Genomic DNA, 22508 nt, shown 5'->3' on the forward strand with positions numbered 1-22508 from the left:
ATCAAGATGCTGTATATCAATTACAGCTCTGCATTTAACACCAAGTTCTAATCAGTAAACTCTAAGAGCGGGGCCTCAATGTCCCCCTTGTGCAATTGGATCCTGGATTTCCTCAATTGTAGACCACAGGCAGTATGGATTTGCAGAAACATCTCCTCCGCAATCTCCATCAGCACAGGAGCACTGTCGTGATATGTATTTAGCCCCCTGCTCTACTCGCTTTACACCTATGACTGTGTGGCTAAGTACAGCTCCAACACCACATACAAGTTTGCTGATGACACCACTGTTGTGGGCTGTATCAAAGGGGGTGAATCAGCATACTGGAGGGAAATTGAAAACTTGGCTGAGTGGTATAATAACAACAACCTCTCACTCAATGTCAATGAGACCAAGAAACTGATTGTAGATTTTAGAAGAGGGAAACCAGAGGTCCATGATCTAGTAATCATCAAAGGATCAGAGGTGGAGTAGGTCAGTAACTTTAAATTCCTGGGTGTCACTGTCTCAGAGGATCCATCCTGGACCCATCATATAAATGTTATTGCAAAGAAAGCATGACAGTGCCTCTACTTCCTCAGGAATCTACAGAGGTTCAGCATGTCATTGAAAACCTTGGCATACTTCCATAGCTGTGTGGTGGAAAGTGTGCAGACGGGCTACATTTTGGCCTGGTATGGGAAAACCAATGCCTTTGAGTGGAAAATCCTACAAAAGGTAGTGGATTCCTGCCAATACATCATAGGTGAAATCTTCCCAACTGTTGAGCACATCTGCATGAAACATTGCTGTAGAAAAGCAGATCCATCACCAAAGATCCTCACCATCCAGGCCGTGCTTTTTTCTCGCTGCTGCCATCAGGTAGAAGGTACAGGTGCATCAGGACTCGCACCACCAGGTTCAAGAACAGTTACTACCCCTCAACCATCAAGCTCTTGAACAAAAAGGAATAGCTACACTCATTTAAGGACTCTTTTATCATGTTATTTCATGCTCGTTATTTATTGCTATTTATTTATATTTGCATTGGTGCAGTTTGTTTACAGTTAACAGATCTTGATGCGTACAGTTTACAGCTGATATTCTATAGATTTGCTATGTATGCCCACAGAAAAAGAATCTCGGGGTTGTATGTGGTGACCTGTATGTACTCTGATAATAAATTTTACTTTGGACTTTGTCTTCTGCAACATTTCTTCTTCTTCTCTTCGGCTGTCCATCGATTTCGATTTTGACTGACGCCTTGCACAGTAATAAGACAGACGGTGTCATGCCCCCACCATAGTCTCTCTGGGCTTCCAAATCTGATGCTAAGTGGTACACAGGAGTGTAACAGGCTTAGCGGATAAGGAAGCTGCCCCGCAGTGACAACTAACCAGTCTAGTGATGCCATCCGATGACCAGTACTCTGGTTCCTCCGCATGTCACCAAGGTGGCTGTACCATTGACCCTTTTGGATTCATCTGCCACAGACACCATCAGACGCCCTGCTGCCGGCGTCCTCGTTGGGTGCAGCCTTTGCCTGAAGAGGCATAACCTACAAAGTAGCGAAGGCATGCTCACCTCCTTGACTTAGCTAGCCGCGTCCCTACTACCAGATCTAGTCTAGTAGTATACCGATGGAACATCACCTTCACGGCTAGGTTAGACCTGCCAGAGAACGCATCTCAGCCGTACTTCACTGATGTTTGGCCAGTGTCGCTCCTACTTTGGGGCACAAAGGTAGGATTTTGTAGGATTTCAGCCAATACTTCTAATCATGCCTATAAATACTAAAAGAAATAGAGTCAAAAAGAAAGGGAATAAAAGTATATGTAATTTAATATTTGGTTTGGAGTACTAGTGGCTTTAAAATTAGACACCATGATGGTGCTCTTCAATTACTGTTAGTTGTTTCTACTTAAAGACAGAAGTTTTAACTATTTTTCTTTTAATTTTCATACCTCCCCCCCCCCCCACTCTGACAACAAAAGATGATGATTGATGTGGTACCAGTCTTACCAGATATTCCATTGCCAAATATCCAGCCCAACTACCGACCCCTCCCTTCCATGGATTTGACACCATTATCTCCACCCAAAAGGAAAGGTAAGTCTACTGAGCAGGTGGAATTCACCACACAATAAAATCTTCCTTATTTATTTTTGTCATAAGACTGTAAGTTTCTAATTGTTCAATTGATGGACTTTGTAAATTGAAGCGATGGTGAAAGTTAATGGAAAGAGAAATGGTCACGGTAAAGAAATTCACTAGCAGACCAATCAGTTTCTCCTCTTGCTGTCTCTAGATTAATATCCCAAAACAACAAATTTACTTAGGATCTGCAGAGATTCTCGATTCTCCTGTGTTGTTGTCTTATTCGAGCTATGCTCCAGTTTCATTTGCCATTCCATTCAGATAATTTCGTTCAGTTGAGTTGCCTATTTTCTACCAAGATTGTGCAGAACTACTGTATGGGAATTAAAGTCAATAAAGACGTGAATGTCTGCACTTTATACAAACTTGCAGTTGTTGGAAATGTTATTTTCCTTGGCTGCCTGAAAAGACAGTAAGTGAATTTTCTTTCCTTATATGGAATTTGGCTGAGCTCTGTAATGCAGCAGAGAGTAGCAGTTATGTTTTGCAACTTCAAAACATTAAACTAACTCAAAGGAAGACACGGAGTTTACTTTAAGCAAGGTGTGTGTGTATCTCATGGTATCGTGATAATACATGCAATTCAAGTATTTAGAAATATAATACCTAATTATTTAAATGAACAAGAATGTTTAATCATGATTGATATATAAATAAAAATAAATATAAAAAATATACACAAGTTTACTCAAATATTACTAGAATATTAAATACACAAAAGTAGCAATCTGCTGAGCTAGCAATAGCATCAGCAACTTGGAATAACCCTAAGTTTAAGAAGCTAACAGTGACCCCGACTCCAACTTCCATGTATAAAATAGTTAAGGCACATTTGTGGTTGTATTTGAAGCCACAGAATATTACTAATCCCAGAATGAATCTCCTTCAAATACTACAGTTTCAAGATGAATGAACTTAATAAAACTTGATTGTTCAGTGAGTATAGAAGAACTTGCCTTTTAAACTAGTGAGGTTGAAAGTCTTACTGCTGACAAGATTTACCTATAAGACAATAAGATATAGGAGCAGAATTAGGCCATTTGACCTATCAAGTTTGCTCTGCCGTTTCATCATTGCTGATCCAATTTTCCTCTCAGCCCCAATCTCCTGCCTTCTCTCCATATCCCTTCATGTCTTGAGCAATCAAGGATCTATCAAACTTTGCCTTAAGTATATATAAAGATTTGGTCTCCACAGATTCACCACTCTCTGGTTAAAGAAATTCTAAAAGGATGCCCCTCCATTCTGAGACTGTGTCTTCTGGTCTTGGACTCTCCCACCATAGGAAACATTTTCTCCACCACATCCACTCTATCAAGGCCTTTCACCATTTGATAGATTTCAATGAGGTTGCCCCTCATTTTTCTGAAATCTAGTGAATACAGGGCCAGAGCCATCAAACTCTCTTCATATGACAAGCCATTCAATCCTGGAATCATTTTCGTGAACTTCCTTTGAACCCTCTTTCCAGTTTCAGCATGTCTTTTCTAAGAGGCCCAAAACTGCTCACAATACTACATGTGAGGCCTTACCAGTGCTTTATAAAGTCTCAACATTACACCCTTGCTTTTATATTCTAGTCCTCTTGAAATTAAAGCTAACATTACATTTGCCTCCCTCACCACAGACTCAACCTACAAATTAACCTTTAGGGAATCCTGCACAAGGACTCCCAGGTCCCTTTGCACCTCAGTATTTTGTATTTTCTCTCTATTTAGAGAAGAGTCAACCCTTTCATTTCTTCTACCAAAGTGCATGACTGCACATTTCCCGACACTATTCCATCTGCCACTTCTTTGCCCATTCTCCTAATCTGACTCAGTCATTCTGTAGCCTCGCTACTTCCTCAAAACTACCTGCTCCCACCTATTTTTATATCTTCTGCAAAATTTGCAACAAACCCATCAATTCTATAATCCAAATCGTTGACATAAGAAGAATCGGGTCCAACAACAGACCCCTCTGAAACACCACTAGTCACTGGCAGCCAACCAGAAAAGGCTCCCTTTATTCCCATGCTTTGCCTCCTGCCAATCAGCCACTGCTTTATCCATGCTGGAATCTTTCCTGTAATACCATGGGCTCATATCTTGTTAAGCAGCCTCATATGTGGCACCTTGTCGAAGGCCTTCTGAAAATCCAAGTACACATCATCAACAGATTCTTCATTGTCTATCCTGTTTGTTATTCCTTCAAAGAATTCCCACAGGTTTGCCAGGCAAGATTTTCCCTTGAGGAAACCATACTGACTATTGCCTATTTTATCATGTGTCTCCAAATACCCTGAGACCACACTCTTAATAATCGACTCCCAACATCTTCTCAACCACTGACGTCAGACTAACTGGCCTATAGTTTCCTTTCTTCTGCCTCTGTCCCTTCTTGAAGAGTGGAGTGACATTGCAATTTTCCAGTCTTTTGGAACCATTTCAGAATCTAATGATTCTTGAAATATCATTACTAATGCCTCAACAATCTCTTCAGCCATCTCTTTCAGAACCCTGGGGTGTACACCACCTGGTCCTGGTGCTTATCCACCTTCAGACCTTACCGTTTCCCAAGAAGCTTCTCTCTAGTTATGGTAACTACACACGCTTCATGACCCCTGACACCTGGAACTTCCACAATACTGATGAAGGGTCTCTGCCTGAAAAGTCGACTGTTCACTCTTTTCCATAGATGCTGCCTGGCATGCTTAGTTCCTCCAACATTTTGTGTATATTGCTTGGATGTCTAGCATCTGCACATTTTCTTTCGTTTGTAATTGGACCATACTGCTAGTGTCTTCCACAGTGAAGACTGGCACAAAATACTACTTCAGTTTATCTGCATTTCATTGTCTCCCATTACTACCTCTCCAACGTTGTTTTCCAGCAGTCCGATTTCCAATCTTGCCTCTCTTTTACACTTTATGTATCTGAGGAAACTTTTGGTATCTTCTTTAATATTATTGGCTAGCTTATTTTCGTATCACATCTTTAATTACTTAATGACTCTTTCGTTGCCTTCTGTTGGTTTTTAAAACTTCCTAGTCTTCTAACTTCTCACTAATTTTTGGTCTATTATGTGACCTTTCTTTGGCTTTGATTTCTCTTGTTAGCTACGGTTGTGTCATCATTCCTTTAGAATACTTCTTTCTCTTTGGAATGTATATATCCTGTACCTTCCAAATCGCTTCCAGAAATTCCAGCCATTGCTGCTGTACCGTCACCCCTGCCAGTGTTCTTTTCCAATCAATTCTGGCCAACTCGTCTCTCATGCCTCTGTAATTTCCTTTACTCCACTGTAATACTGATACCTCTGATTTTTGCTTCTCCTTCTCAAATTTCAGGATGAATTCTATCATATGATCACTTGCCCCTTAGGGTTATTTTACCTTTAAACTCTGTAATCAATTCTGGTTCATTGCACAACATCCAATCCACAATAGCTGATCTCCTAGTGGGCTCAACCACAAGCTGCTCTAAAAAGCCATCTGGTTAGCATTCTAGAAAATTCCCCTCCTGGAATCCAGCACCAGCCTGATTTTCCCCAACCTACCTGCATATTGAACTTCCGCATGACCCTTTTGGCATGCGTTTTCTATCTCCCATTGTAATTTGTAGGCCACATCTTTACTACTGTTTGGGGGTCTGTATACAATTCCCATCAGGGTCTTTTTACCCTTGCAGTTCCTGAACTTCATCCACAAAAAATCAATACCTTCTGAGCCTATGTCACCTCTTTCTAATGATTTGTTTTCATTTTTTACCAATGCCGCCCCCTCTGCCTTCCTGCCTGTCCTTTCAATACAATATGTATCCTTGGACATTAAACTCCCAGCTATAATCTTCTTTTGGCCGTGATTCCGTAATGCCTGCAACATCTTGACTGCCAACCTGCAACTGTGCTGCAAGTTCATCTACCTTATTCCATATACTTGCCTCCTACACCAACTCTGTAGCTACATACAGGTTTCCCTCGCTATTTGAAGGTATAGTGTTCCTACGAAACAGTTTGTAAGCCGGAATGTTGTAAAGTGAATAAGCAATTACCATTTATTAACATGGGAAAAATTTTTGAGCGTTCCCAGACCCAAAAAAATAACCTACAAAGTCATGCCAAATAGAACATAAAAACCTAAAGTAACAGTAACATATTGTAAAAGCAGGAATGATATGATAAATACACAACCTATATAAAGTAGGAATACTTTTCTGCAGCACTGTCTAGCACAGCGAAAATCTCACGGAAGCACTCTTGGCAGAAACTCTCCAGTAACCTTTAAACTGTGAAGCTGCCAAATCATACCAAATAACACATAAAAATACACAGCCTATATAAAGTAGAAATAATGTATGTACAGTGTAGTTTCATTTACCGGAATCGGGAGGACTCCAATAAATTGCAGTTTCGTCACAGTTAAACACTTACTTATACGAATAACCACCTGACGCAATTGGCAATCGCCTGTGATCTGGGCCGACATTTATGTGTCGGGCGGCATCTAATTAATTAGCGTGTTTATTTCAGCTCTTTTCCTAAAGATGTGCTGGGTGCGTTCCGACTACTGCTGCACCACTGCATTCTTCACGGCCCGGTACCGGTCTGTGGCCGGGAGGTTGGGGGCTTAAACTCTGAAGCTGTCCTCGCCTCAGAAACCGATCAAACCACCCATGACCACCTTTAAATTCCACTTTCACAACACTTTCATCACCATTGTCCAGTGCTTTCTGATTCAGCTTATTAAAAAGACTGACTGATTTCTCCTTAAGTATAAGAAAACTTAACGGAACACCACACTTTGTACACCCATCAATCCACTTAAGCAATAGACTTTCCATTTTATCCATTATTGGATGCCGACTAAGAGAGACCACTTTGCTACGAGCAGAACCAACAGTAACATCAGCAGCTTTCAAGATTCTTTCTCTCTGTGTATAAATAGTGCGAATGGTGGATGCAGGCAAGTTCAACGCGCGGACAATGTCCTTACTTCGTTCACCATGATCGAAACGCTTAATTATGTCTACTTTTACACTAAGTGTAACACCCTTACGAGCTCTTTTAGACTTTTCCGATACCTCTGAACTCATCTTGCTAACGGATGCACAAAATAAATCAAGATAAAGCACTTGTTTAAGCAATGCCGGCTAGGATGCAGTTCTAGGGAGGAGCTTGGCTGTTCAGGCACGCGCTGCCCTTTTTCGTAACAGTGAAAACACCTTCTGTTAGCGAAAACAGGTAACTAATGTAGTTCTTTCGTAACAGCAAGGTGTCGTAAAGCGAACGTTCGGAAAACGTGGGTCACCTGTATTGGCCTCACTAGCATGTGGCACGGGTAGCAATTCTGAGATCACAACCCTGGGAGGTCCTACTGTCCATGCCATTAAGTGGATTTTCATGCTGTGGGACAAAAGTATGAGGGAGAATGAAACTCGTATGAAAAGTGAATATACAGATGTCCCTACTCAGCACATTGACAGCATTTGATGAAAGAGAAGTGATCCAGGTTTAAAAATCCTTTATCCGTACTGGCAAAGAGGGGGGAAAATGTCACATTAGAGCTGCAAAAAAACATAAGACAAGAGTTCAGGGATGCTGTGACGATAAGGTTCAAATGGATGGGTTAATTAGGAAGAGGGATGCAATCAAGGACTCTCTCAGGAGAGGGAAAGCTACAATTCAGTAGGACAAGCATCCTGGAGGTACTTGTTGAAAGATAAATCACCAGAGCAAATACAATGGTAATGGACGGACTGGAAAAATGGAATGGAGTTCTTGTAAAGGTAAGGGGGAAGTGGGGAAAAATGTACTCATGTATGCTTTCTGATGCTTGCCTTCAACTCGGCCCTTATTGTCTGCCATATTAATTCACAATCCCAATCCCACTCTCACTTTGAGCAATCTGTCTGTGGCCTCCTGCAATGTATTAATGAGGCCCAGTGCAAATTTTAGGACCTGCACCTAATTTTATGTTTGGGTACAGTGCTGCCCTCTATCGAATTCTTGAAGATCAGGCAACTTGATTTCTCTCTCCCTCTCCCCCTCCCACTCCACATTCTTCTCATCTGGGTCTGCTTGATAGCTGACATTTTGCAACCTATTCTGTTTATGTTCTCTACCTCTATTTCCCTCTCCTTGTCTCTCAGTTCCCAGCTAATGGCAGCCCTGGATTAACATTTTCATGGATATCTCTTTGCCCTACACCCCACTTTTTAGAGTTGTAGAAAACTTCAGGACAAAAGCAGGTCCTTTGGCCATCTAGTCTATGTCAAATCATTTAAACTGACTACTCCCATCGACCTGCATCGGGGCTATAGCCCTCCATATCCCGACCATATGTGTACCTATCCAAACTTCTCTTGAATGCTGAATTCAAGCTTGCATGCACCACTTGTGCTGGCAGCTTGTTCCACACTCTCACGATCCTCTGATGATGAAGTTTCACTTCAAGTTCCTCTTAAACTTTTCACCTTTCACCCTTAACCCATGACCTATGGTTGTCCCACGCAACCTCAGTGGAAAAAGCCTGCTTGCATTTACCCTGTCTATACCACTGATAATTTTGTATATCTCCATCAAATCTCCTCTCAATCTTTTATGTTCCAAGGAATAAAGTCCTAACCTATTTGATCTTTCCTCATAACTCAGGTCTTCCAGACCCGGCAACATAGTTGTAAATTTTCACTATACACTTTCAACCTTATTTACATCTTTCCTGTAGGTAGGTGACCAAAACTATACATACTACTCCAAATTAGGCCTAACCAATGTCTGATACAATTTCAACATAACATCCCATCTCCTGTACTCAATACTTTGATTTATGAAGGCCAACATGCCAAAAGTTTTCTTTACAACTATGTCTACCTGTGACACCACTTCCAATGAATTATGGACCTGTACTCCCAGATCCCTTTGTTCTGCCACACTCCTCAATGCCCTGCTATTCACTGTGTAAGACCTATATTGGTTAGTCCTACCAAAATGCAACACCTCACTCTTGTCTGCATTAAATTCCATTTGCCATTTTTCAGCCCATTTTTCCAGCTGTTCCAGATGCCTCTGCAAGCCACGATAGCCTTCCTCACTGTCCACTACACTCCCAATCTTAGTGTCATGCACAGATTTGCTGATCCAGTTAACCACATTTTCTGCAACTGACAATTAAACTCTATTTCTCCTTTTTTATCAATTCTATCAAAGTCTTTTCAACCTGAAACATTATCTGCATTTCTCTTTCCACAGATATGGCCTAACCTTTTGAATGTTTCTAGTATTTTTTTAAATTTTTGTTCAGTATTTCTTACTAGATAAGCTGATTGTGGAGAACTTTTATGACTGTCCAGTATGATTATTGGAAGAAAGCTGAAGGAATGTATATATTGGAAAATGCATGCCAGCATTTGATTTACAATTTAATTTTTCAACTGCTACACAATCATTTAATTAATCCTTTGTTTCCATTCTGATACAGCTGTGTCTATTCTGTCTGAGGAAGATCTGGGATTTACTGGTCGCCGTTTTAACTCAAAGATGCAAGTGTACTCTGGATCAAAGATTGTTTATCTCCCAAAGATGATGTCGTTATTTGAACAGTGTATTCGAGTTCTTCAAAATAACGTGGACTGTAAGTCATAAATCGTTGTCAGAGATATGCACATGGAAGTATAGAAAATATAGCAGTACCGAGTAGTTTATTTCTGATAAGACAGTAGTTCCATACTGGAATTCTGTACAATTTGACATTTGTCTTTCAATACAACTGTTGGTTTTAGACCTTTCCCATCTGGACCACGCATCAGATACTCTACATCACCATTATCCGCTGTGTCGTATGACGTGGGCAGTCATGCTTTTTGACCATGATAGTTCATGACAAATTTTTCTACAGAAGCGGTTTTCCATTGCCGCCTTCTGGGCAGTACCTTTTCAAGACAGGTGACCGCAGCCTTTGTCAATACTCTTCAGAAATTGTCTGCCTGGCACCAGTGGTTGCATAACCAGGACTTGTGATAGGCATCAGCTGCTCATATGACCATCCACCTCCTCATCACCTGCTCCTGTTGCTTCATTGGACCCTGATTGGGGGGTTGGGGGTCAGGGGGATGGGTGGCTAAGAAGGTGCTTGCCCAAGGGTGACCTGCAGGCCAGCAGAGGGAAGGAGGGCCTTACACCTCCTTTGGTAGAGATGTATCTCCACCATGTCCTCCCCACCAATCAAATACTACCAATCTATAGTTCACTGTAAATGTTAAATGTTAGTATGAGGAGACTACTTTGTGGGCTGTGTTGTTTCTCCTACCTCTTATGCAAGATTTGATTCATTGATTTTGTATGGTTCCGCGTGCACTGGGATCTTGCATTCCTCACCCTAGTGGACATTAATGTATAAATTTTATCTGATATGGGGAACAGTGGATGTTCAACAGCTCTGTCTCATAAAACTGATCTTATTTTTGAACTCTGGCCTCTAATGACCTATTTCTCCCTTCCCCTATTGGGGTGTGACTTCTTTGATTTGATTTTTGCATTTTTCCTGAATTGGTTGGTTAGCATACATTGGTGAAGGAATAACAAACAAATATACTACTTGTTTCCATTGGTTCAATCATGCAGAGGATGCATATTCAAAATGAGCTGAACAAAAGGAGGTAAACTGTAGAATAATGGTATCTCCTGAGTTCTGTTATACAAACATTGTACAAAAATGTAACATTTAACACTAGAACAGCTAAATTCCTGCCCACATTTTCTTTGTATTGGCTGAAGGACCATTTCTGTTTTAAAGCTATGAAAGCTGTTTACACCATAACATTTTGCCATGCTGGACAATGCATATTCAATGCAGACTGTCCTACTAATAAACCCCATAAAATAATAGTTACACCAGTATTCAGAATTCTACCAATTCAACAATTAAAGATGAGGTTTGTGCAAAGACCAGGTCACTTTGCTCCCTGTCAATTTCTCTTGTGTGTCATTGGAATAAAATCATGTTCCTCATTCATGAGACAATTGAAGATAAAAATGAAATTCTCCTGGCACATCTAAAGACAATTACATGGCTTTTTTTTAAACTGACAGGACTGGCTTTCTCTAGGTCTGAATATGTTTTGACAATTTTCTTTCCTTTTTTTTTGAGTTCTACATAGATTAGTTTTCATGGGTAATGGTTATCATCATGTGCATTTTCTGTTGACACATGATCCTAGATTGGATATTGGCAATAATAGCAAAATTTACAGCATCAGAGAAACAAATTAATTCAGCTTTACAAGATTCCATGATTGAAACGATCACACAATTGCCTATCTGGAAAATCCCTATGTGCTTATTGTCATGAGGTACAGTTACTGTAGAAAATATCTTTAGATATTGGATTGTTTTACATAATAGCTGCTGTGTTTTCTTTCAGCTATTCATGAAGTTGGAGGAGTGCCGTTTGAAATCTTGGAGCCTGTGCTAGAGCGGTGTACTCCTGATCAACTGTATCGTATCGAGAACTGCAATCCAGTAAGTCTTTATTCTGAGTCCTAACTGGAAGTTCGCAGGAGTTTCTCTCAATAATACAGTTACCATTCTTATGCTTTAATTAAAAAGAAAGGTTACTGCTGCCTTGGTATTACTAAAATAAGCAAGTTAACCTTCTTCATTACACCACAGTCCTGGCTTTACATGTTTAACCAAAGAGAGTTCTGAGGACATGATTCCTTCAGATGTGGACAATACAGTATGAGATATTAATCATTGATTTTCAGACATTCAAACATTTTTTACTTTCCATATTGAAAGTTGACTTTTTTTAAAGAGAGAGATTATAGGGAGAGGTGGATATTTTAGGTAACCCGATGTGGAGAATCGTACATTTCCATGGAGATGGAAAAGATTTTTAAAAATTTATTTTGTTTTTATTTAATGCCATAGTGTGTTTTTTTTTAAACTAACTTTATGTAAATTACACTAATTTATACATTTTTGTCTCTATGAATGTCAGTGAATGGGCATCGTGAGCAGGAATAATATAAATAATTTGAGCTTTAATCTGCAGATCATTTATAAATGACCCTCTCATTATTACAACATAGAACAGTATAGCATATTAACAGGCCCTTCAGCACATGACATCTGTGCAAACCATGATGCCAAATTAAACTAAATGTATCATGATCCATATTGCTCAATTTCCTGTATGTTCATGTTCTTGTCTAAATGCTTCTTAAATGCCACTATCATGCCACCATTACTATTTTTGCTTTGGTATTAGAGAAAATGGCAGCTTTTAACATCAAAGTGCTGGATTGTGTAATAACACTTTTTATTGAAATCAGTGATGTATCTGACACTTGAAAATTTCAGCTTTGACAGAGGGGATGAGATAGTATTGAATGGTTGGGCAGGTGCCGTGTGGATGGGTGGCCTGTTACTGCTTCTGTTTTCCATGTAACAAGGAACTGCTGCAGTTTCCTGAGCCTCGATTGCTGAACTGGTCAGAAGTGTGAAAGGTTTGGGGTAACTCACATAAAAGTTGCTGGTGAACGCAGCAGGCCAGATGAAGGGTCTCGGCCGGAAACATCAACTGTACCTCTTCCTATAGATGCTGCCTGGCCTGCTGCATTCACCAACAACTTTTATGTGTGTTGCTTGAAATTCCAGCATCTGCAGATTTCCTCGTGTGTGAGGTTTGGGGTAATAGTTTTACCTAATGCACAGCAACATACCTTGCTGCAGGCTTCAGAAATATACTGTGTCAGACGGGCAGGTACGAAGAATGAAATTACTGTTTTCAAAAGAGCTTCCAAAATGTCAGATAGTCTGAACTTGCTACAAATGTTGCTATCAGACATCCTGAAGAGCAGAGTCTGACTAAGTTAGGAGATCTAGTAGTAACGCAAGACATTTTTAAAACCCTTATTTGACATTTTCTACAAGTTTGAGAATTTTATCAGTTCTCAGCTGTTCTGTAAGCATTTGGACAAGACTTGTGCTGTGTTTGTAGGCTGATATGTAGTATTTCCATGCCATCTTCGTAATTTTTATATAAACATTCTTTTTTTGTTGTCATTTAGTTTGTGTATCAGACATCTGTGAATACATTAGAGGTTCTTGTTGCATAGAGTAAGGCTTTGCCAAGCTTCTCTCTTCCCCGGCACTTTAACAGTCTAATTTGCATGGAAAGGCTTATAGTTCATCTCAAAGGCATCGACACTTGCCAAGTACAGTTTTATTATTATCTTTAATTCTCCAGAATATTATTCAAGTCAACTTTGAGAGCAGAAAGTTTGCACAGGAGAAAGCCATTCTACTTGTTCATTAGACACCTTGTTAGTACTTGCTAACAAAGGCTGTTAATAAATATTTGTAATGTGAGTACCTTACTTAAAAATTATTTTTCATGCTGGAGATCAGCAGAGATAGATTGCGAGTTGACTCCGCTGAGTCACAAGGGAAGTACATGTTTACTGTTGTATTGTTTCCAGCTCAAAGTGAATTGTAAGTAATGAGCAGTATGAATAGTTACATTTGACACTGAGATTCCCAAATGCACAAGGTTGTTCACGTTTGAACATTGACCATTATATTGGGTCACTGGTGTTAGAGAAGGTTTAAGGAAATCAACTTGTATGTGTGGGAATTTATTAACTTAGACTTGTCGTTATATAGCTATGTACATTATTAAAAAAATTTAACCTAGTAAAATTGCACAGACTTTTGCCAAAATCTCTCAAAGATTATCTTGTTTTTAAAGGTTTTATTCTATTTTGTGTATGTGCCTATTTTGAAGATGGTCAGCTTATATAATTCTGTTAATGTGTGGCTGCACGTTGCTTTTCTTTGGTGGGGGGGAGGTGTCCTTTTTGAGCATTCAATTGAAGAATAATGTGTGATCCACATTGATAATACAGACACAAGGGAATGCAGATGCTGGAATCTGGAGCAATAAACACTCCTGTCCCCCATTCCCAACAGATGTTGGTCAATCCATTGTGTTCTCCCAGACTGATAATTCCCAATTTAAGCATTTAGATTCTCATTTTGCTTTTAGAAGGTGTGAATGATGCTATTCAGTTAATATCACAACTGAAAAATGTCTAACTTTTTTCTGAGATAGGCTTCTTTTGCAGTGGTATATATTAAGTAAAAGGGAGGAAAATGACCTGTAGGAAGGAGGAAGGAATTTAACTCTGATGTGAAAGACAAATAGGAATGATGAAATAATTTACATTGGTGGCAAAATGGCAGTGATGGATGGTGAAATAATTTCCACATGTCTGGTTTTCTTAATCACAGTAAGTAATATGCAAATATCAGCAAATGTATCTTACAAGAAGCCACAAGAATAAAGATAAGATTTTTGGGGAAACACCCAAGTTAAAAATGTATTTAGCCACAACACTTGGCAAGTTTTTAAAAAATCTATTAGGATTAATGAACTCCAAAAAGAAAGTGTTTGCTTCATTGTACTCTAAATCCAAGAATGGCAAGTGTATGGTAACATGGTCAAGTATCCTCAAGTTGGTTAATTTCAAAACGTTTAATTAAATTTTAGATATTTCTTCTAACAGGATTTTATTGACTGGGGTACGTATTCAAACTTGTATCCATTGAAAGTCACATTTGACATAAAGCAGAAGTTGTGACCTTGACTTCTTGCACATGTAATGTTAAAATATAGAAGCAAATGTAGTGCCAACAAACTGGGTCTTTGGACCTGGCACTGCAGAATATCTAAGCCTGAGCTTTGCAGTTGTTACTGTCCAAATTTGGTCTGACAACCATAATTTGGATGGCCTTGTTTTGCAGCTTTCCAATATACTTTTTGTTGCATACTAAACAAAATTGTTCAGTGTTCTTTTTTTTTTACATATTAGACATTTGTTGAAGAGACTGATCATCTGTGGTTGAGGCACTGTAAGAGAGACTTTAAGAACCAGGACCGACAAGAGTTTGAGTCATGGCGTGAAATGTACCTACGTCTCCATGATGAACGAGAACAGAAGCTGCGTGCGATAACTCAAAGTATTAGTTCAGCTCATGCCAGCAAACCTAAAGGTAAAGAGCATTTTTCAGACATGCATTGTTGTTAGCCTGTCACGTCAGGTTCTTCGTTTTGTTAAGCTATAAAGAGTAACAAATTCCTTTAGTTTTTTTTCTAGTGCTTCAGTGTAGTGTACTTAAAACAAAATGTTGAATTATGCACACTTCAGCTGTTGTAATTTACCATGTTACTTTGATCTGGAACCCACTGTGTGAACCAATTTCCACCATTCTTTACAAATTAAAGTTCAAACTAAATTGGACATTCATAATTAGGAAAAATTAGCAGTCTTGAAATGTAACATTTGGAGAACATTTTTGGAGATCTGGTAGAGATATGAACAGAAAAGCATCTTGTGTAATTATAATTCCATTTCATTTATTTTTTAAAATAAAATATTCTGTTACTTTATTCTGAAGATTATAAAGTTGATATTATTAACTTTTGCTCCAAATGACTGACTCCTATAATTCTTAGAGCAGCATATCTCATGCAACATGGAAATTAAGGCAACTGGTTTCTGAATTTTCTTTATATAAATCTACTTTGCTTCATGCTTTGTTGATGCAGAATTATTAGGTGATTTACTTAGTGCTAACCTACATCTCTGCAATGATTGGATTAAGAAACGGCATAGGCAAGGAAAACTATTTATGAAATGTATGTATACTATGAGGGCCAGCTTTTATTTTCCATCTCAATTAAAGAGAATGCAATGGTGAGTCTCAGACCTGAACTATGCAGTCTATCTGATGAAGCTATTTCTGTTCTGCTGTTTGGTAGGACTGTGACAAAAAAAGTGCCGGTATATTTTCAAGAAAGTATATTTGATGCCTAAGGGATCTTGCAACTGTCAGTCTTTTGTTCTTGCTCTCTTGTTCTTTTTGAGTGGTTGAGATCCTGAGTTTGAGAGGTGGTGAACTTGCTGGCCTTGAACAGTTGTTGCAGTGCATTTTGTGGGGAGTCTGCAGTGCCATTGTGGTGACCCTGTGATGTAAGGAGTGATTGGAATGGAAGATTTAACTAATTACGCTGGATACTTTTCTGGAATAATGTTGAATATTGTTGGTGAGTAATCCATCATTCAACTAACTTGTCCCTCAAAAAGGGCTGTGAGGCTTTAGAAAGTGTGGAGGTGAATCTCCTGCAGAATACAGCACCTAACTTGTTTTTGTAGCCCTGATGATGGGGATTTATGAGCATAACTGAAATTGAATGTCAGGAAGAGTTTAACCACCTCTTTTGAAGATGGTTATTACCTGGCTTGAAAATTATTTGCTACATCTTGGCCCATGCAATATTTTTCCATTTTTCTTGCCTTTGTCCTTTTTACTGATTGAAGTAATGTTGTCCATGTCTGGATTACTACATTTTTTTTTAAAGGGTTGTAAATGGCATTAAATATTGTACAATTATTCCTTCTTAAAATCTTATGATAGAAGCAAAGTCATTGATTAAAAAGCTGAAGATGATTGGGCATAGCTGCTATCTTGTTGAATTACTATGCATCATCCATTATCCTAGGTATCACTAAGTTAGTGAAGAGTTTTCCCTTTGATATTACATTATTAAGGCTTTCTGTCACTATGCTTGTATCTCTGCAGTTCAATTCTGTTGTCCTTATTTGACCCAACAATAATACAAGGTTTGGAACGGAGATGTCCTGGGAACCAGGGTAGTAAGAAGGAATAAGCAGGATGTCGGCAGTGAGTGGTTCCTCTGGGCACTGTCAGTAACGACCTTGGTTTGAGAATTCACCGATGAGTCCATGTTATCCTGCCTGTTATTGTTAGCTCTGCCAGTATGCTATTAGTAACTTGCTTTTGATGTGGACATTTGGAGTGCATTCAATACTCCTCCTACTCTACGCTGCTGTGGACTCCCGGAACCACACCAACCCTACTGTGTACCTCGCAACACACATAAAAGTTGCTGGTGAATGCAGCAGGCCAGGCAGCATCTCTAGGAAGAGGTACAGTCGACGTTTCGGGCCGAGACCCTTCGTCAGGACTAACTGAAAGAAGAGCTAGTAAGAGATTTGAGAAGGGGAGGGGGAGATCCGAAATGATAGGAGAAGACAGGAGGGGGAGGGATGGAGCCAAGAAATGGACAGTTGATTGGCAAAACGGATATGAGAGTTTCATGGGATAGGAGGCCCAGGGAGAAAGAAAAGGGGGAGGGGGGGGGAAAAACCAGAGGATGGGCAAGGGGTATAGTGAGAGGGACAGAGGGAGAAAAAGAAGAGAGAGAAAAAGAATGTGTGTATATAAATAAATAACGGATGGGGTACGAGGGGGAGGTGGGGCATTAGTGGAAGTTTGAGAAGTCAATGTTCATGCCATCAGGTTGGAGGCTACCCAGACAGAATATAAGGTGTTGTTCCTCCAACCTGAGTGTGGCTTCATCTTGACAGTAGAGGAGGCCGTGAATAGACATACCAGAATGGGAATGGGACGTGGAATTAAAATGTGTGGCCACTGGGAGATCCTGCTTTCTCTGGCGGACAGAGCGTAGGTGTTCAGCGAAATGATCTGCCAGCCTGCGTCGGGTCTCACCAATATATAGAAGGCCACATCAGGAGCTACAGATGCAGTATATCACCGCAGCCGACTCACAGGTGAAGTACCTCCATATTGTCACCTGGCATAGGACATGGAGCCTGGTGCAGGCTAAAGGGTATGATGATGTGATATAATAAAATCTGTGCCATTAGACATCGTACTGTTAGAGCTGTATTTTAGATGATGAGCTAGATAGGATTTGTTTATTGATTCCGAGCCTGGTGACTAACCAAGTTCTCTGCTGCGTGGTTTATTTGCATTTTATCAGTTGTGTTTTTTGTATGTTTGTTGCGCTTTTTAGAGGGAATTTGTATTGCTGTGAACTAGGATGAGAAGGCATGGCAGATGCCTCTCAAAAGAACATGATGATAATCTAGTAGTTTCATGGTCACCATTGCAAATACAAGTTTTTTTTTCTTCATTTCAGATTTTAATCAGTTAGCTAAATTACTAGCTGCTGTGGTGGATTTGAATTCTGTTCTCCAGGTCATTGTACAGGGACTCTTAATTACTACTTCATAAATTAATGACCCTGATGAATTCCTGTATATTTTTATTGACTTTCGTGATTCGGAAAGGAGATGATACAAAATTAGTATAGTTTACAAATGTTGCTTCTTAACTAACTAATTTTGAGATTCTTATTCATCCTAAAATGACATGAATTTTGTCATTATTTACATAGAAGTAGTATTTACAAATTAACCTATTGGATGTGCATATCCGATTTGTTTGATTTGATTGAACTGCCTGTTATGCCACTGGTGTTTAGGACAGCAATGAAGGTCCTCCATCTCTGGTCATGTTTAGGACTTCCAGTGGTGGTCAAGGCTTCCATCGTGTCAGTAGCGTCCTCTTGGTTTTCACTACTGTCAGTCATGCAGGTCCTGAGTGGAGACTCAGGAATACCATCACACTCAGATGCAGAAGGATTCTTCGTTGCTGTTTACATAATAAATTTTGGTTTACCCTGAGCTGAACCCTTGAACCTGGAGGACCAGTGAACCACTCTTAGTCTGGCCTTTTCTCTTTGACCTGTTTGGCATGGGTGACCCCACCAAGAGCCAAAGCACGAAGCAGTGACCCCAGCCAACACAGCTCTCTGGGTCGTTGAGGCACGCAAGCCTCCAAACCCAATGACAATGTTGTGGTCCTCTTCGAGGATCCAATATGTGATGAATGTGCTATCAGCCCACTGAGCCTAATGTTAAAATTCAATCATCAGAAATGCAGATTGCATTCCTAATTTTCAATAAATATTTCTCCTGCTGGGTAAAATTGTCAATTGTATGTATATATTATAAGATCTGGAATATTTGAACAGAAATGAGATGTGTGCAGTGGATGGATTAGGTGGCTCCAAGTACTAAGTTTCATGTTCTTTATAAATAGGCCGTCAGGCAAAGCTGGCCTTCCTAAACACGGAGGTTAAACCACCGAGAGATGTAAGGCGCAGGCAGGAGAAGCATGGGACTGGAATGTCTGTTCCGGCACCCCTAAGGTGATTCTATTGTTTATTTTCTGATAATGCATGTAAACTCTTAATTTGCAAGTCATACCATTAACGGTAATATTCTTGTCCAACTAAAAATGATGTTTGCATTTAATATTACAAGATTCTGATAAGGCTTCAGAGTTGGGATTCAAGGAGGAGTGTGGATGGTCACAGTCTTGGGGTGTTGGTTATGACACTTAGGAGAGAGATCAGCAATTTCTTCATTCTGTGAATTTCTCTCCCTCAGAATTCTGTAATTGAATATCTGACCAAGTAATTGAATACCTGCCAAATCAAAACACATTTCCAGAAACAAAAGGCATGGAAGGATTTGGGGAGAGAATAGGAATTGAGTCTGAAGACCAGCAATAATAATACTGAAAGGCCAAGCAGGTTCAAAGGGCTCAGTGGCCTCCACTACGTTGTTATATTTCTGTGTTTATATTATTTTGTCCAAAAACTTAAATTTGTTTTTATTTCTTATATTGTGAAACTTCAGACCCTCAATCTGTACGTTTTGTAGAATGAATCAGGAAGTTGAAGTTAGCCTTACTTTTTAAATGTCTTAAAACTGTTTTCTGTAGGATAAAGATGCAGAGTCAAATAGGAAACAGTAGCAGTGGGGGAGGAAACCAGTCCTTTGATGGTCCAGGGCCTAGTTCCAGCCATGGCTCCTCAGCATCAAGTGTGACAATTCCCAACAGTGGAGGAGGAATCCATGAATCAAAGAAACAAGTCAAAAGTAAGTTATTTTTTAAATAAAATGTATATGTTCAAAGTAAATTTTATTATCAAAGTATATGTATGTTGTGATATACAACCTTGTGTTCATTTTCTTGTAGGCCTGCTCAGCGAATCTATGGAATAGTAACTAAACAGGGTTGATGAAAAATCAAGCAGAATGCGGAAGACAACAAACTGTGCAAATGCAAATATAAATACATAGCAATAAATAACAAGAACATAAGATAATGAGATAAAGAGTCCTTGAAAGTGAGATCATTGGTTGTGGGGACACTTTAGTGATGGAGCTAGTGAAGTTGAGTGTAGTTATCCCCTTGTGTTCAAGAGCCTGATGGTTGAGGGGTAGTAACTGTACTTGAACCTGGTGATGTGAGTTCGGAGGCTCTTGTATCTTCTACCTGATAGCAGCAGTGAGAAGAAAGCATGACCTTGGTGGTGGAGATCTCTGGTGTTGAATGCTGCTATCCTATGACAGTGTTTTGTGTAGATGTGCTCAATGGCTGGGAGGGCTTTTCCCACGATGTACTAGACAGGGTCCACTTCTTTTTGTAGGATTTTCCATCCCAAGGCATCTCCACTGCACACTCATAGAAGTTTTCAAAGTTTTAGATGTTATGCTGGATCTCCACAAAGTGCTGAGAAATCAGAAGCACTGCCGTGCTTTCTTCACAGTCGCACTCGCATGCTGGGTCCAGTACAGGTCCTCTGAATAGCAACACACAGGAATTTTTAGATTATGAAGACACGCAGTCCTCTTTTATTGTCATTTAGTAATGCATGCATTAAGAAATGATACAATATTTCCTCCGATGTGATATCACAAAACACAGGACAGACCAAGGCTGAAAAAACTGACAAAACCGCATAATTATAACATATAGTTACAATAGTGCAACAATACCTTAACTTGATGAAGTCCATGAGCACAGTAAAAAATTCAAAGTCTCTCAAATGCCCCGCATCTCACGCAGATGGGAGAAGGAAGAAAAACTCCCCCTGCCATACCCGACCACAGTCCGACTCTGAGTCATCCAAAAACTTCGGGCCTCCGATCAGCTCTCCGACACCGAGTACTGAGCGCTATCTCTGTCCAAACGATTCGACCTTAATCTCGGTCGCCAACAGCAGGCAAAGCCGGGGATTTTGAGGCCTTCCCTCCGGAAGATTTCCGACCGCGCAGTAACAACAGCAGCGAACTGTCATTTCAGAAATTTCTCCAGGTGTTCCTCTGTGCTTTCACGTCCGTCTCCATCAAATCAGAATTGTCCACGGCCCCTATTTAATGGATACAATATCATTTTTCACTGGAGGGCTGCGCACGTGCGGCGCGCTGCTCTCTCTCCTCGCGCCTAAATTTAAAGTTGCCTACCCTCTCCACCTCTGATGAAGACTGGGTCTTGGACCTCTGGTTTCCCTCTCCTGTCGTCTATAATTAGTTCCTTGGTCTTATTATTCTATAATCAGTTCCTTGGTTATATGACATATAAAGTTTTCTGCTATTCGCAATCCCTTAATAGATGTTATTTGAATGATCGGCAATTGCAGAGGAAGAAACCTTTTTGCACAGTAAGATATTTGACCTCAGCATCTGCAGATTATTTTGTGTTTAAGATATTTGGATTCCAGTTTGGTAATTGTTCCCTGGAACACAGAGTTGCAAACTGGATCTCTGGATAGGCCCATTGCATGATTTGCATCAATTATCTCCAGTCTAGTCCCCAAACTATAACCTTCAGCAGTTGCTGAGGGGAAAAGAAAACTTGAGAATAGTAGAATTTTTATTCCATGTTTTAAGCATAAAATTTGCTTAGTTATTGTTGTTAAAAAGTATTGATAAGAATCACTTTTTCAAAGTGTTAGAACAATGGAAATGATTTGTATTTTACAAAGTACGTTGTAAATGTTGACATTAAGTTTTGGAATTGCTTTGTCTAGTTACATCCTGTTAATTCTAGTATGAGGTATCAATAAATATAATTTTTGATTTTGGGAAGTGGAAGACTGTGATCAGAGATCAGTTAATTCCCGAATGTTGCAAACAGTTATCCTAGTTTACATGGGCTTTTCCTGGTAATCGTTCTAAACGTTATATTAGCAGAGGTGGATGTGGCTTCTTGTCTTTAAAGCTCAAAGAATGTTTGGTCTGAAAACCAAAGCCATGTGATAGAAAAACTGAAATACTAGTGAAGATCACCAATACCCTGTCCTGTCCAATCATGCAGATGCCATAGCCAAAAAAAAAGTGTACCAGCACTTTAATCTTTCGGGAAGCTAAAAAATTTGGCATGACACAATTGACCCTCACCAATTTTTTTATAGATGCACCAAAGAAAGCATCGCAGCTTGCAAACAACAGGAATTGTGCAGATGCTGGAATTTCAAGCAACACACATCAAAGTTGCTGGTGAACGCAGCAGGCCAGGCAGCATCTCTAGGAAGAGGTACAGTCGACGTTTCAGGCCGAGACCCTTCGTCAAGAGTCCTGACGAAGGGTCTCGGCCTGAAACGTCGACTGTACCTCTTCCTAGAGATGCTGCCTGGCCTGCTGCGT

General features: G+C 39.8%; 1 protein-coding gene across 1 annotated transcript in view; it reads left to right on the top strand.

The window, feature by feature from the left end:
• Window positions 1–22508, top strand: part of eloa (elongin A) — a 73345-nt gene that overhangs the window by 45352 nt on the left and 5485 nt on the right. The window contains exons 5-10 of the mRNA XM_072246971.1: window positions 1974–2088; window positions 9596–9748; window positions 11537–11634; window positions 14991–15171; window positions 19111–19219; window positions 19798–19955. Coding sequence (XP_072103072.1) covers window positions 1974–2088; window positions 9596–9748; window positions 11537–11634; window positions 14991–15171; window positions 19111–19219; window positions 19798–19955 — 814 coding nt within the window. The remainder of the gene's footprint in view (window positions 1–1973; window positions 2089–9595; window positions 9749–11536; window positions 11635–14990; window positions 15172–19110; window positions 19220–19797; window positions 19956–22508) is intronic.

This window comes from Mobula birostris, chromosome 30 (genome assembly GCF_030028105.1).
Source record: "Mobula birostris isolate sMobBir1 chromosome 30, sMobBir1.hap1, whole genome shotgun sequence".
NCBI classification, from domain to species: Eukaryota; Metazoa; Chordata; class Chondrichthyes; order Myliobatiformes; family Myliobatidae; genus Mobula; species Mobula birostris.